We start from the raw sequence: 12618 nt of genomic DNA on the forward strand, positions 1-12618 counted from the left end.
AGTTTAATTGCTTTAATAGATTCCATTCCACTGTTTCTTTTGCAATGAGTGCAGCAGCTGTCCAAATTTTATTTAATTAAATTGGCTGTACCTTCAATGAGGTAACAATTCTTATCTCAGCTTGTGTCATTTTCAGCACAAGTTATGCTATCACTTATGAAAAAGGGTAATAATTCTTTATGCACATATGAGCCAACCATTGTCTGCACATATAGCCAAATTATCCCATTCCTTGCAATCTTTTAACATTGAGGACAATGTTCATTCTGAGTATGGCGGAGAGGGTAAATTTTTTGCAAAAATTATTTTTTCCTTTTTCACTTGCATATAGTGACATACTCATTAATTCATACTTGTACATATTCACATATATACACTGCATATAGCTTCATATACTTAGTTATGCATACTTAGTTACATATAGGTTGATTGTACATTTATACATTTATGCATTTAAAATTTTTGGATTTTTAAACCAGTCTTTGAATTCCAGAAGCTTCTTATTCAAGCAATCCAACTTGCCTTTAGATGGTTAGTGGAATGAAAGTTCCAGCTGGGTACAAAGTCTTAAGCATTATTCTTTCTCTTACTTAATAGCTGAAAATTAATATATTTATCTAGGTATGTAGATTCTGATTAGTTATTTTGAGTTTTGAGTGTCTGAATAAGCCTTTAAGGAAGAAAATGGTCCTTGTCGTCTCACCATTCCTAGAACAAGCATCTTAGATCTTTCAAAGCGAAATTTTTAACTTGCATTTGATAAGAATATGATTTAGGCATTCCTTCATATTTTAAACCTCACATTTACCCTTAACCTACCTTAATCTCATTTCAACCCTTACAAACCCCCTTGAACCTTAATTCTCTAATTTCTTTGGAACCCAAATCATTTACCTAGCCATAAAACCTAAACACTACCAACTATTTATGAGAATAATATTTTAGCAATTAAGTGCATATAAAAAAAATAATAATAATGATATAAAAAAAAGGGGTCACCAAAATATCCCAAAGGTAATTTTGGGTGTGATATGAAATAGAGACACATACAAAAAAAAAGTATAAAAAGTAGTCCCTTTATATAATCATTGAGATAGCACTTGAGATTCATCATGAATTTCTTTCCTCTTGATTTATATATATATATATATATATATATATATATATATATATATATATATATATATATATATATATTGATGCACTTTGAGTTTCATGATTAATATTATTCCACTACAAGAAAAGTTAAAAATAACTACGAAAATTACCGACTACAAAATTTCGTGAGTAATTTACCGACGAATTACCGACGCTTTACCAATGAAAAGAGAAATAAAATTTAAATTAATTTTTACCGACGAAATTACCGATTAATTACCGACTAAAAGTTTACCGACGATGTAATTTCGTAGGTAAAAGTGGTGCCTAACATTAGCGGCAAAAGTAGCGACCAAATAATAAAAATAACGACCAAATGTTTCGTCGGTAATTACCAACGAAATGCTTTTCGAGGTAATAGTAAGAAAAAAATAGAAAATAAAATTTTAAAAAAAATACCTACGAAAAATTTTTCGTCGATAATTACCAACGAAAAGTTTTTCGTAGGTAATATTAATAACAAAATAGAGAAGAAAATTTTTAAAAAGCTAAAAAATTTTACCTACAAATTTTTTTTGTCGGTAATTACCAACGAAATGTTTTTCGTAGGTAATATTAAGGAGAAAATAGAGAAGAAAAAAATCTAAAAAGTTTGAAAAAATTTTAGCTACGAATTTTTTTCGTCGGTAATTACCAACGAAACGCTTTTCGTAGGTAATATTAAGGAGAAAATAAAAAATAAATTTTTTAAAAAAAATACCTACGAAAAATTTGTCGTCGGTAATTACCAACGAAAAAATTTTCATAGGTAATATTAAGACAAAATAGAGAAGAAAATTTCTTAAAAACTAAAATAAATACCTACGAAAAATTTTTCGTCGGTAATTACCAACGAAAAGCTTTTCGTAGGTAATATTAAGGAGAAAATAGGAAAAAAAATTTATCTACGAAAAAATTTTAGTCGGTAATTACCAACGAAAAGCTTTTCGTAGGTAATATTTAGGAGAAAATAAAGAAAAAAAATTCTAAAAAAATTTTACCTACGAAAGGTATTTAGTCGGTAATTACGAACGAAATACTTTTTGTAGGTAATATTAAGGAGAAAATAGGGAAAAAATTCTAAAAAACTAAAAAAATTTTACCTACGAAAAAATTTTAGTCGGTAATTACCAACGAAAAGCTTTTCGTAGGTAATATTTAGGAGAAAATAGAGAAAAAAAATTCTAAAAAACAAAAAAAATTTTACCTACAAAAAGTATTTAGTCGGTAATTACCAACGAAATACTTTTCGTAGGTAATATTAAGGAGAAAATAGGGAAAAAATTCTAAAAAACTTAAAAAATTTTAGCTATGAATTGTTTTCGTCGGTAATTACCAACGAAACGATTTTCGTAGGTAATATTAAGGAGAAATTGAAAATAAAATTTTAAAAAAATACCTACGAAATATATTTAGTCGGTAATTCGTCGGTAAATCACAAAAAATGTGAAATTCCCACATCGTTTGAGAATAGATTTGAGGGTAGTGAGTTTGTCTATAAAAGGAGAACTACCCTCCAACATAAAGCAATTGTGGCATAGTCACATATATGGGGTCTATATTGAGCTCCACTAGTAATTTTTTTCAAGTCAATTAAATCTTAAAAAATTATAAATTAAAATAATTAATAATTAATATTTAATTTAAAAATTAAAAAATTAAAAAATTAATTTGAAAATTTTAAATTAAATTAAATTAAATTAAAATTTAAATTACATTTTTAATTAAATTAAATTTAAAAGTTAATTTAAATTAAAAAAAATAAAAATAAAATTAAATTAAAAATTAATGATGAAATTAAAAAATATTAAATAAAAATTAGCTACGAAAATTTGTTTTCGTCGGTAATTACCAACGAAAAATTTTGTCGGTAAATTGTCGGTAATTTATAAAAGCAAAATCTCCTACGAAATTACCTACAAAAAAATTTAAATTTACCTACTAAATAATTTGTCGGTAAATTTAGCGACAACATTTTTTTCGTCGGTAAAAATTACCTACGCTAGTATTTGTGGACGAAAAAATTTCGTCGGTAATTTGTCGGTAATCACTGATTACCTACGAAATTTCAGTATATTTGGTCGGTAATTTTTGTAGCTATTTTTTTAATTTCTTGTAGTGTTCTCATATTTTGTTTTCCTTATCTCCTTTCTTTGTTAACCACAATTTTACCTTATTTGACCCCATTACAACCCTTAAAAAGACCTAATGATTCTTTGAAAAATGTTTGTTACATTAGTAGAGTTAGATCTTTTATGCTTGCATATGGGTTAGGCAATATAATCTTTCATACATTACTCACCATCTATTTGAGACACGTTGGCTATCTATTTCATTTAGATTTGTTTTGGCACAATTGACTCTTGTAGCTTGTTGGTATTTGTTGCTTAGGTTAATTGGTTAATTCTTAGCTATTCTGTAATTGTTGAGAGTGATTGCTTCATTCTTTGTGCTTCACTAGTGGGAATTTGGAATGTTGGTGGCTAGAGGTAAGTTGGTGGTTTGGATTAGTGATTTTTGTGTTTTCAAAGACTGATTCTATTCCCTTCCAAATGAGTTTTAATGAAATTTTACTTGGGGACAAGCAAGAGTTTGAGTATGGAGGAATTTGATGCATGCATTTTATATCATCATTTAGGTATAATTTTTGCACATAATTTACCCTTGTTCATAACTATTAATATAGATATTAGCATATATTTAGTTAATTTTGCCTTTTTATACTTCTTAGTTTAATTTTTGGAATTTATTTGTTTTGTAGGTTAAATTTGAAGAAATCTGGTGTATTTTGATCAGAGCAGCCATTTGGAAGAAATTAGAGTTGAATTGTAAAAATTTTGAAGTTGAGTTAAAAAAAGGCTGAGAGTGACACAACGCGCAACACAACCAAATCAACTTAAGTCGCAGGTTGTATCGATCGTCAGATATGCAGTTTTTTCTCGGGCAGCAGGTTTCACAACCTACGACACAACCCGCAACACAATCGATTCAGCTTGTGTTATTTTTACTTAAAATGGCTGACGTGACATTTTCGTTCCTCTAATTTAATACCTCATTTTCTCTGGAATCTTCCACCTTTTTACTCATTCTAGGGCAGATCTCTGAATCATATAAAAGCTACTTTATCTATTTCTTTCCATAAGGAGAAAGAGGGAGAGATTTTTGGCAAGAAAAGAAGGAAAGGAAGAGGAGCATGGGAACCATTTTGCAGCAGCAGCAAGGGACGTTTCTGCAACTCTCCAGCAGCAGATTCATCAGCATTCTTCTGGGTTTTTCTATTCCTTAGCTTAGATTTTCATTATTTCTTCATTTCTACACTTAGGTTTGACTTGAAACTATGATTTGTGAGTAGATATTTGAGATTCTAGAGATGGGTTTGTAAATATTGCTTTGTATTGTGGTTTTGAACTGATTTAGTCATTTAAATGAGATTTGTTACATTTTGATTTATTGCTTGTGAGCTTGTTGCCTTGCTTGATGAATGGGCCCTTATTAAGTTAAGCTTTAATCCTTGACAGGTGGACTGAAAAGTGAATATTTGGGATAGATAATCTTGCAATACACTTAGTTTTCTTTGTAACACCCTAGGCAAATCCCACATCAACAAAACACGGGAGAGATGCTGGGTTCATAAGATGGAGGTTCCTAACCCCTATTGACATTGTAACACCCTAGGCAAATCCCACATCGACAAAACACGGGAGAGATGCTGGGTTCATAAGTTGACAGTTCGTAACCCCTATTGACGCGTTTTAAAACCGTGAGGACTTCGACCCAGAGCGGACAATATCACTAGTGGGTCGGGCCATTACATTTGTGGTATCAGAGCTGCTCCGCGTGCAACCTTGAACGATGGTGGGGCAAACCTCAGTGAGGACGCTGAGTCCCATAAGGGGAGTGGATTGTAACACCCTAGGCAAATCCCACATCGACAAAACACGGGAGAGATGCTGGGTTTATAAGTTGGTGGTTCGTAACCCCTATTGACGCGTTTTAAAACCGTGAGGGCTTCGGCCCAGAGCGGACAATATCACTAGTGGGCCGGGCCATTACATTTGTGCTCTTTTGAACGATGGTGGGGCAAACCTCAGCGAGGACGCTGAGTCCCATAAGGGGGGTGGATTGTAACACCCTAGGCAAATCCCACATCGACAAAACACAGGAGAGATGCTGGGTTCATAAGATGGAGGTTCCTAACCCCTATTGACGCGTTTTAAAACCGTGAGGCCTAGTATGGGCTAGGCCAAAGCGGACAATATCACTAGTGGGCCGGGCCGTTACATTTGTGGTATCAGAGCTGCTCCGCGTGCAACCTTGAACGATGGTGGGGCAAACCTCAGCGAGGACGCTGAGTCCCATAAGGGGGGTGGATTGTAACACCCTAGGCAAATCCACATCGACAAAACACGGGAGAGATCTGGGTTCATAAGTTGACGATTCGTAACCCCTATTGGCGCGTTTTAAAGCGTGAGGACTTGACCAGGCGGACAATATCACTAGTGGGTCGGGCCATTACATTAGAGATATCAGAGCTGCTCCGCGAGCAAACTTTAACTATGGTTTGGCAAACATAAGTGAGGAATCTGAGTCCCATAAGGGGGGTGGATTGTAACACCCTAGGCAAATCCCACATCGACAAAACACGGGAGAGATGCTGGGTTCATAAGTTGACAGTTCGTAACCCCTATTGACGCGTTTTAAAACCGTGAGGACTTCGACCCAGAGCGGACAATATCACTAGTGGGTCGGGCCATTACATTTGTGGTATCAGAGCTGCTCCGCGTGCAACCTTGAACGATGGTGGGGCAAACCTCAGTGAGGACACTGAGTCCCGTAAGGGGGGTGGATTGTAACACCTTAGGAAATCCCACATCGACAAAACACGGGAGAGATGTTGGGTTTATAAGTTGGTGGTTCGTAACCTCTATTGACGCATTTTAAAACTGTGAGGGCTTCAGCCCAGAGCGGACAATATCACTAGTGGGCCGGGCCATTACATTTGTTGCTTGTCACGACCCAGGGATGGGGTTGGGACGTGCTTGTTCAACCAGCTACGCACTGGGGTGGAAACTTCAAGTCCCACATCGGAAACGGGAAGAAAAGATTTGGGCCATATATGTGGGAGCCTTCCTCACACAGTCGTAGCTTTTGGGAATGAAACCTCCCAAGGGACAAATCCGTGAGGCCCATGGGCCAAAGCGGACAATACAAACTGGAGAAGGATCGGATCGTTACAATTTGGTATCAGAGCTGGACTCCCTCTAGTACGGTGTGTGGTGCGAGGACGCACCAAGCGGAAGTTGGTGGGCTTGTCACGACCCAGGGATGGGGTTGGGACGTGCTTGTTCAACAAGCTACGCACTGGGGTGGAAACTTCGTATCCCACATCGGAAACGGGAAGAAAAGATTTGGGCCATATATGTGGGAGCCTTCCTCACCTGGTCAGCGCGCTTTTGGGAATGAAACCTCCCAAGGGACAAATCCGTGAGGCCCATGGGCCAAAGCGGACAATACTAACTGGAGAAGGATCGGATCGTTACATTCTTGGTGTTAGAGATAAGCTAAGAGGATTCAAGAGACTTTCCAAAATCAATTAGAGCTTTAATTGAGTTTTTGTTAGGTTTGAAATACTGTGAAAACAGGGTTTGATTTAATGAATATCAACTTTAAAATGCTTGAAAGAGGTTTCAAAGAACTAAGAATTGATTTCCCTCAAAATTGCAATTTTCATGTGTTTGGCTAAATTAGGGATAAACCACATACAAACAATATTGAAAATCCAATCTCTAGGATCACTTTAATTTTTATTGAATTTAGATTTAATTCCTCCAAATTTCATAAATAGCAATTTCAATTTAAATTTTTGTAATCTAGTTTAATTAATTTAGTTAATTGTTTGATTTAGGTTAAATTCCTCAAACACCAATTTTAAATTTTAAATTTCATTTTATATCTTTAAATTTTACCATTATAATTAGCTTATCCTTTTATTTCCAATTTAAGCACAATTCCCTGTGGGAATGATATTATTTTTTTTAAAACTATACTACTATGACCCGTGCACTTGCAGACACACTATCAATGCCTCAAAGAATTAATGAGATAGGCAGGGACGAAGCCATGTGAGGGCCAAGTAAGGCATTGAGTCCCCTTGAAATTTTAAAAATTTTCAAGGATTTAATAGTAATTTTTTAAAATTTTATAGTTTTATATTAAATTTTGATGAGTATGGGACCTTGAGAGTTTTAAAAATTTTAAATAAGTTTAATAGTAATTTTATATATAAAAAAGCCCAAACTCTTTATTAAAAGAATGATACAATGAAATACAAATCCTCGTATAAAAAAAAATCTAAACCGTTATTATCTCTTTGCCCTATATTTTTCATTAATGTTATTTTATCATTTTCTCATCTAATAAATCCACAATCACCCATTTATATTCTTTAAATTTTAAATTATTAGATAATATCATTAAAGAAAAGTTTAACATAATTCTCTTCTATTTTTTCATTAATTTAAAATATTAGTGGCTTTCTTCTTGTAATCTCATTATTATTTTGAATTTTTTTTTGCTAAAATATCTTCATATTTAAGTTAGAAAAAAAAATTTTCATAATATTAAAAATTAAACCATGTTATTTATTTTATTTAATATATAATTTTAACTGAATTTACTTTTCATAATTTATTTTATTTTATTTAATTTATAATTTTAACTGAATTTACTTTTCATTATTTTTTTAAAGAAATATATTTAGGATAAATTTGATAAATTTTTTAATATTAGGCCATTAACATATTTTAACTTTAGCAATTCACGATATTATCATTCATTATATTTTTGAACTAATAGCAATTCAATTTAATTTTTAACAAATCAACTTAATTAAAAAAAAATTCAAGTGTTTATTTTTATTATTATATTTATTAAATATTTTATTTTATAGTTATGAAACAGTTATAATCATTAATTAATCAATCACTTAAATCAATACTTGAATCTATTAATAAATTATTAATAAATTATGTATTAAAATTTTAATATTTTTATTTTAATAAATAATTTATTAATAAATTATATATTTTAATTAGGTCCCTAATTTAAAATTCTGCCTCCGCCTCTGGGGATAGGGGTTCGCATAATTAATTAAATGGTTGGTGTCCTTTTTTTTTTTTTTTTTTTTTTTTTTTCTTTCAGCATATATGCCTCTACATATAAACTATCTGAACGCAATATAGTATATATATTCATCAGCATACTGATATTAACTTTGTTATATAAGTTGATCGTGCAACAGATCCTAAATACACCTATTTGCAGTCTAATGGGAAGCAGCTGGCTCTGATTTAACTTCCTTGCGGCTTAAGAATCTGGAAAATTTTTTAGTACATCTGTGACATAGTGATAGATAGATATGCCAGAAACAAAACAAAAGCTTTCAAGTTGGTCGCTCTTATATGTATTTCTTTAGATTGAAAAACAAAAGCGCTAGAGTTTCTTCCTATATAGCTAGCTTAAGATCTCTATTAGGCAATTGAATGGAAGGGAAGGAGAACATCGGTGGCTTAAGGCTGCACATGCAAGAACCACAAAAAATAAGTGAAATAAAGGGATCTCAGAAAAGGTGAAGTTGCACATTTTATTTAGATGGTTCTCCTTCCACGTAGCTGGAAAAAAGAGAAACGGAACCTCAGGGTGAAGAGTTACTTTTTAGCCTGGCATGCACATAGTGATATTAAATTGTTAATTTGTTTGGCTTAACTGAAAAGAAAAAGAAATTAAAGGCACATAAGATATATAAAATTAAATAAAATGAATAAAATTAGCTAGGATATATAGGATATGGCCTGTCTGTGATCCTTCACCACAAGCACTGCAATCTTCTTTAGGTTTTATCTTAGGGTTTAATTGGGGCCACTTTTGAAGGTGTTTGCTTTGTTTGGGGAGTAGCCGTGAGTTGGACACCATAAGCATTAGGTTCCTTCAATTTTTTTTTTTTTTTACAATTAACTTTAATTGAGATTTTACTATTCTATTCCTCCTTGACCTTGAATTGCGACGCTGCTGCTGTGTGTTTTTACAATCGACGAGTGAACACGAAAACTTTATTTTTGCAATCTTTTGTTTTCGTTGCTTGAGGGCTATCAACACCTTCCTTGAAGAGTATATGTCCTCCTGGTACCTTAAATTTTTTTTTTCAACTTTCAATTATTCTTGAGAATTATGGGGTGAAATTTAATAAAATTAAATGAATATATATATATATATATATATGAAGAAAAAAGTTTTCCAATATCTTTTTTTTTTTTAAAAAAAACTTATAATAAATAAGTTTTTCTTTGAAATTTTTTTGATCGGAGGATATTTTCTGAAAAATGATTTTATTAGTGGAGGGTATTTGTAAAATTTTTATAATATTTTAAATCTCTAACTGTTTTATTAATGGAAAAAGTATAAAAATTTAACAATAAACTAAAGTGTTCACATTGCTATCTTAATTATTGCAAGTTACAAAGTGGAGAACGGGGAAATTTCAACTTTTTTGAAAGAAATGATCCGTCAGACTACAACAACTTAATACAGAGAAATCAACTAGGAGAGAGATGAGAAGATATAACAAAAATGAATGGAAGATAAAGAGTGCATGCATGATCAGAGAGCAAGAGTCTGGCGCTCTGGGTCCGAAACACGAGTCTCATAGAACCTGGCAATGAATGCTGAAGCTCTACCGTCGATCCCTGGATCTGCAATCCAACGTCTGCCATCTTCGTCACTGGGACATATTCTTCTAACATAGAAACCATCTTCGCTAATATCATCGCTGCCATGTGAACAACAGGCCTTGAAGATGTTGAAGATAGAGAAGCAAGAAGGTTTCCTCCGCCTGCCGTTGCCTCCCATATGATTGCTTGCTTGCTTCTTACTGATTAATTAAGTAATGTTGAATATTTAGAAGTGATGATGTGCAAGAGGCAGCAAATATCGTCCTCCAATTTATAGTGGAAAGACGACCGCTGATGTAGACATCCTTGGCTGCCTACGTTAATTAATTAGAGGAAAATTTATTGTGTCATCCCGTAGCACAAATTTACTTTGTACAAAGATATAGATCTCACTCCTATTAATAAAAAAAAAAAAGATAAAAATTAATGCTTGAGAGAATACTAAAATTTAGTAACTCTGACAAATTTATAATTAACCTAACTAAAATAATAATTGATATTCGTTGAAAAGACCATGTTAAGAATGGGTGTTATGGTTGTAAAGCTAAGGCTCAGCACAATAACTATTATTGTCCTCTCCCTTCTGATTGACCCAAACAGTACACTAGCTGGTAGTACTCGCTATTTCTCTCCCTCCTCCTAGTGATTTGGTAATTTAATAATTAATGGTGCCCTACCAAAATCTTTTTTTTTTTTCTTATAGTTTTTCTTCAGTGATTACCTTCATTCGGAAGGATTCATTCTGAACTCTTCTTTAAAATCAATAATGCCTATACGGCTACCACACCAAGTCACTTCTGCTCTATGATCGATGAATCTCTTTCTTTGTGGCTTTTCGCTTTACTTAATCATCCCTTTCTTCCTTAATTTCTCTATGTGGTCTCTTTTTTCTTTTTTTATCAGAAATGTGGTCTCCTCTTTATTTCTTTGTGTTTGTCCCAAAGTCATGCATTCATATTACTTAATTTTATCCGCAACATTTACTAGCTAATGCATGAAACTTGTAATTCGACTTCTATTTTTAGGACAAATGAAGGTTCAATGTATTACATAATATTCCTTGCAAAAACCTTATAATTATTAGTCTAATATAAAATATGAAAATATTCAATATCACCCTTATACTTTAATGGTCAATTTAATTTTTTTTTCAATTTTTTATCTAAATTAATTCAAAAATTTAAATTTAAATTTAATTTAATCTAAAAATTGAAATTTATGTGCTAATTTTTTTTATTTCTTGATTTATTGAGTTTTTAAACTTCAAAATTAATTTAGATAAAATGTTGAAAATAAATTAAATTAAATATTTAATAAATATAGATACAAAATTCAACGTTTAGCCTATTAAGATAATTTTAGAACATACGCATGCTTAACAACTACGTCTTGGAGTTGGATAGGCAAATAATTAAAGTTGCATCGTGTACCATTGTACTTGAGAACTCTTTTGGAAAAGGGTAAAAGAAAAAGGAAGGTTTAGCGAGATACATTAAGGATGGTGGAAAAAAAAAAAATATATATATATATATATATATATGGAAAAGCAAGCTTTATAATAGCATAGGTGCCTGTCTGATTGTTTCTTTCTTTAATAGTTTAGGGGGAAGGCATTGGCTGTTAAGGGCCTGTACTTTGGAAGAAAATCTCAGGCCACCAGTCCTTTCTCTCGCAGCAGTGCTTTCAAGCTGTCTACCTTTTGGGCACCTGACTAGAGCCAGAATTCGGTACATGTATCTCTCGATCGAATTTTAAATAAAAAAATATCTTTTTTTTTTAACAGCAATAAAAAAATATCTTTTGATGTTTAGCCCTTGCCTTATTTCATTTTTCTTTATTAATTGCGTAATTTCTTGTTGTAATAATCACGTCCATTATTTCATATAATATTATATATACCTTTTGCTTGCTCTTTATCAGAATATATATGTAGAGTAGTGATGCTCTGTTGGGTCGATGGAACCTTGTTCGTAGTTGTTAACTCACTACATATCTAAATTAATGACTAGTTAGGCATAATTTTCCATTCCATCCTGGCTGTGTTCTCACATTGAATTCTCGCAAATGAAAGCTCAGTATAAAAGTTTTCTTTTTTTCTTTTTATTATTAATTAAATTTCAATTAAAATTTTAAATTCGTAATTTTAAAAACATTCCCTCTGTACCGACTTCGAAAAATAAAATAATCATCTTTTGTTTGCTACTTGTCTGAGCAGAAAACTATTTGTGCCTGTACTATTTAACACCAAAAATCTTTTGGTTTTTAGTGTTCTTTGATAATTAACTTTAATATCATTTTTATTTTATTAATTAAAACAATGGAAAATTACACAAATTAACTCATAGTTTCATGCATTTCTTAAGTTTACACGCTATTAGTAAACATGATAAATTATTTAGACACGGTTTAAATTTTGGAATATATTATAATTTAATTTTTTAAAATTTAATGAAACTCATAAATTAATTTGTGTGTTTTTAAAATTTATATATTTAATTGTTGACATTTTAATAACCTATAAATTAGTCATTGCCCAGACGTACATGGATATAAAAGTATCTAAATTTATTTTTTTAATTTTTTATTCATTACAAAACAGTATAATATAATAATATAATTTTCAATTAAATTATTTTAATTCAAATATATAATATGCCTAAAATATTGATAAAGTAAAATAATAATATTATAATTACAATAATAAATATTATAAAATATAGGGACTATTTTATAATAAAATTTTTATTAGAAATTT

At 31.5% G+C, this 12618-nt stretch overlaps 1 protein-coding gene across 1 annotated transcript; it reads right to left on the reverse strand.

The window, feature by feature from the left end:
* Nucleotides 1-9600: 9600 nt before the first annotated feature.
* On the reverse strand, nt 9601-10234 carry LOC110643653 (uncharacterized). Its single transcript, XM_021796111.2, has one exon. It carries the CDS (start codon nt 10039-10041, stop codon nt 9793-9795), a length of 249 nt encoding a protein of 82 aa, XP_021651803.1. The 5' UTR covers nt 10042-10234; the 3' UTR covers nt 9601-9792.
* Nucleotides 10235-12618: the final 2384 nt, after the last annotated feature.

The sequence above is a fragment of the Hevea brasiliensis genome, chromosome 4 (genome assembly GCF_030052815.1).
Source record: "Hevea brasiliensis isolate MT/VB/25A 57/8 chromosome 4, ASM3005281v1, whole genome shotgun sequence".
Classification (NCBI taxonomy): Eukaryota; Viridiplantae; Streptophyta; class Magnoliopsida; order Malpighiales; family Euphorbiaceae; genus Hevea; species Hevea brasiliensis.

Coding starts and splice junctions, on each gene's coding strand:
- LOC110643653 (XM_021796111.2), bottom strand. CDS start 10,041: ATGGGAGGCAACGGCAGGCGGAGGAAACCTTCTTGCTTCTCTATCTTC.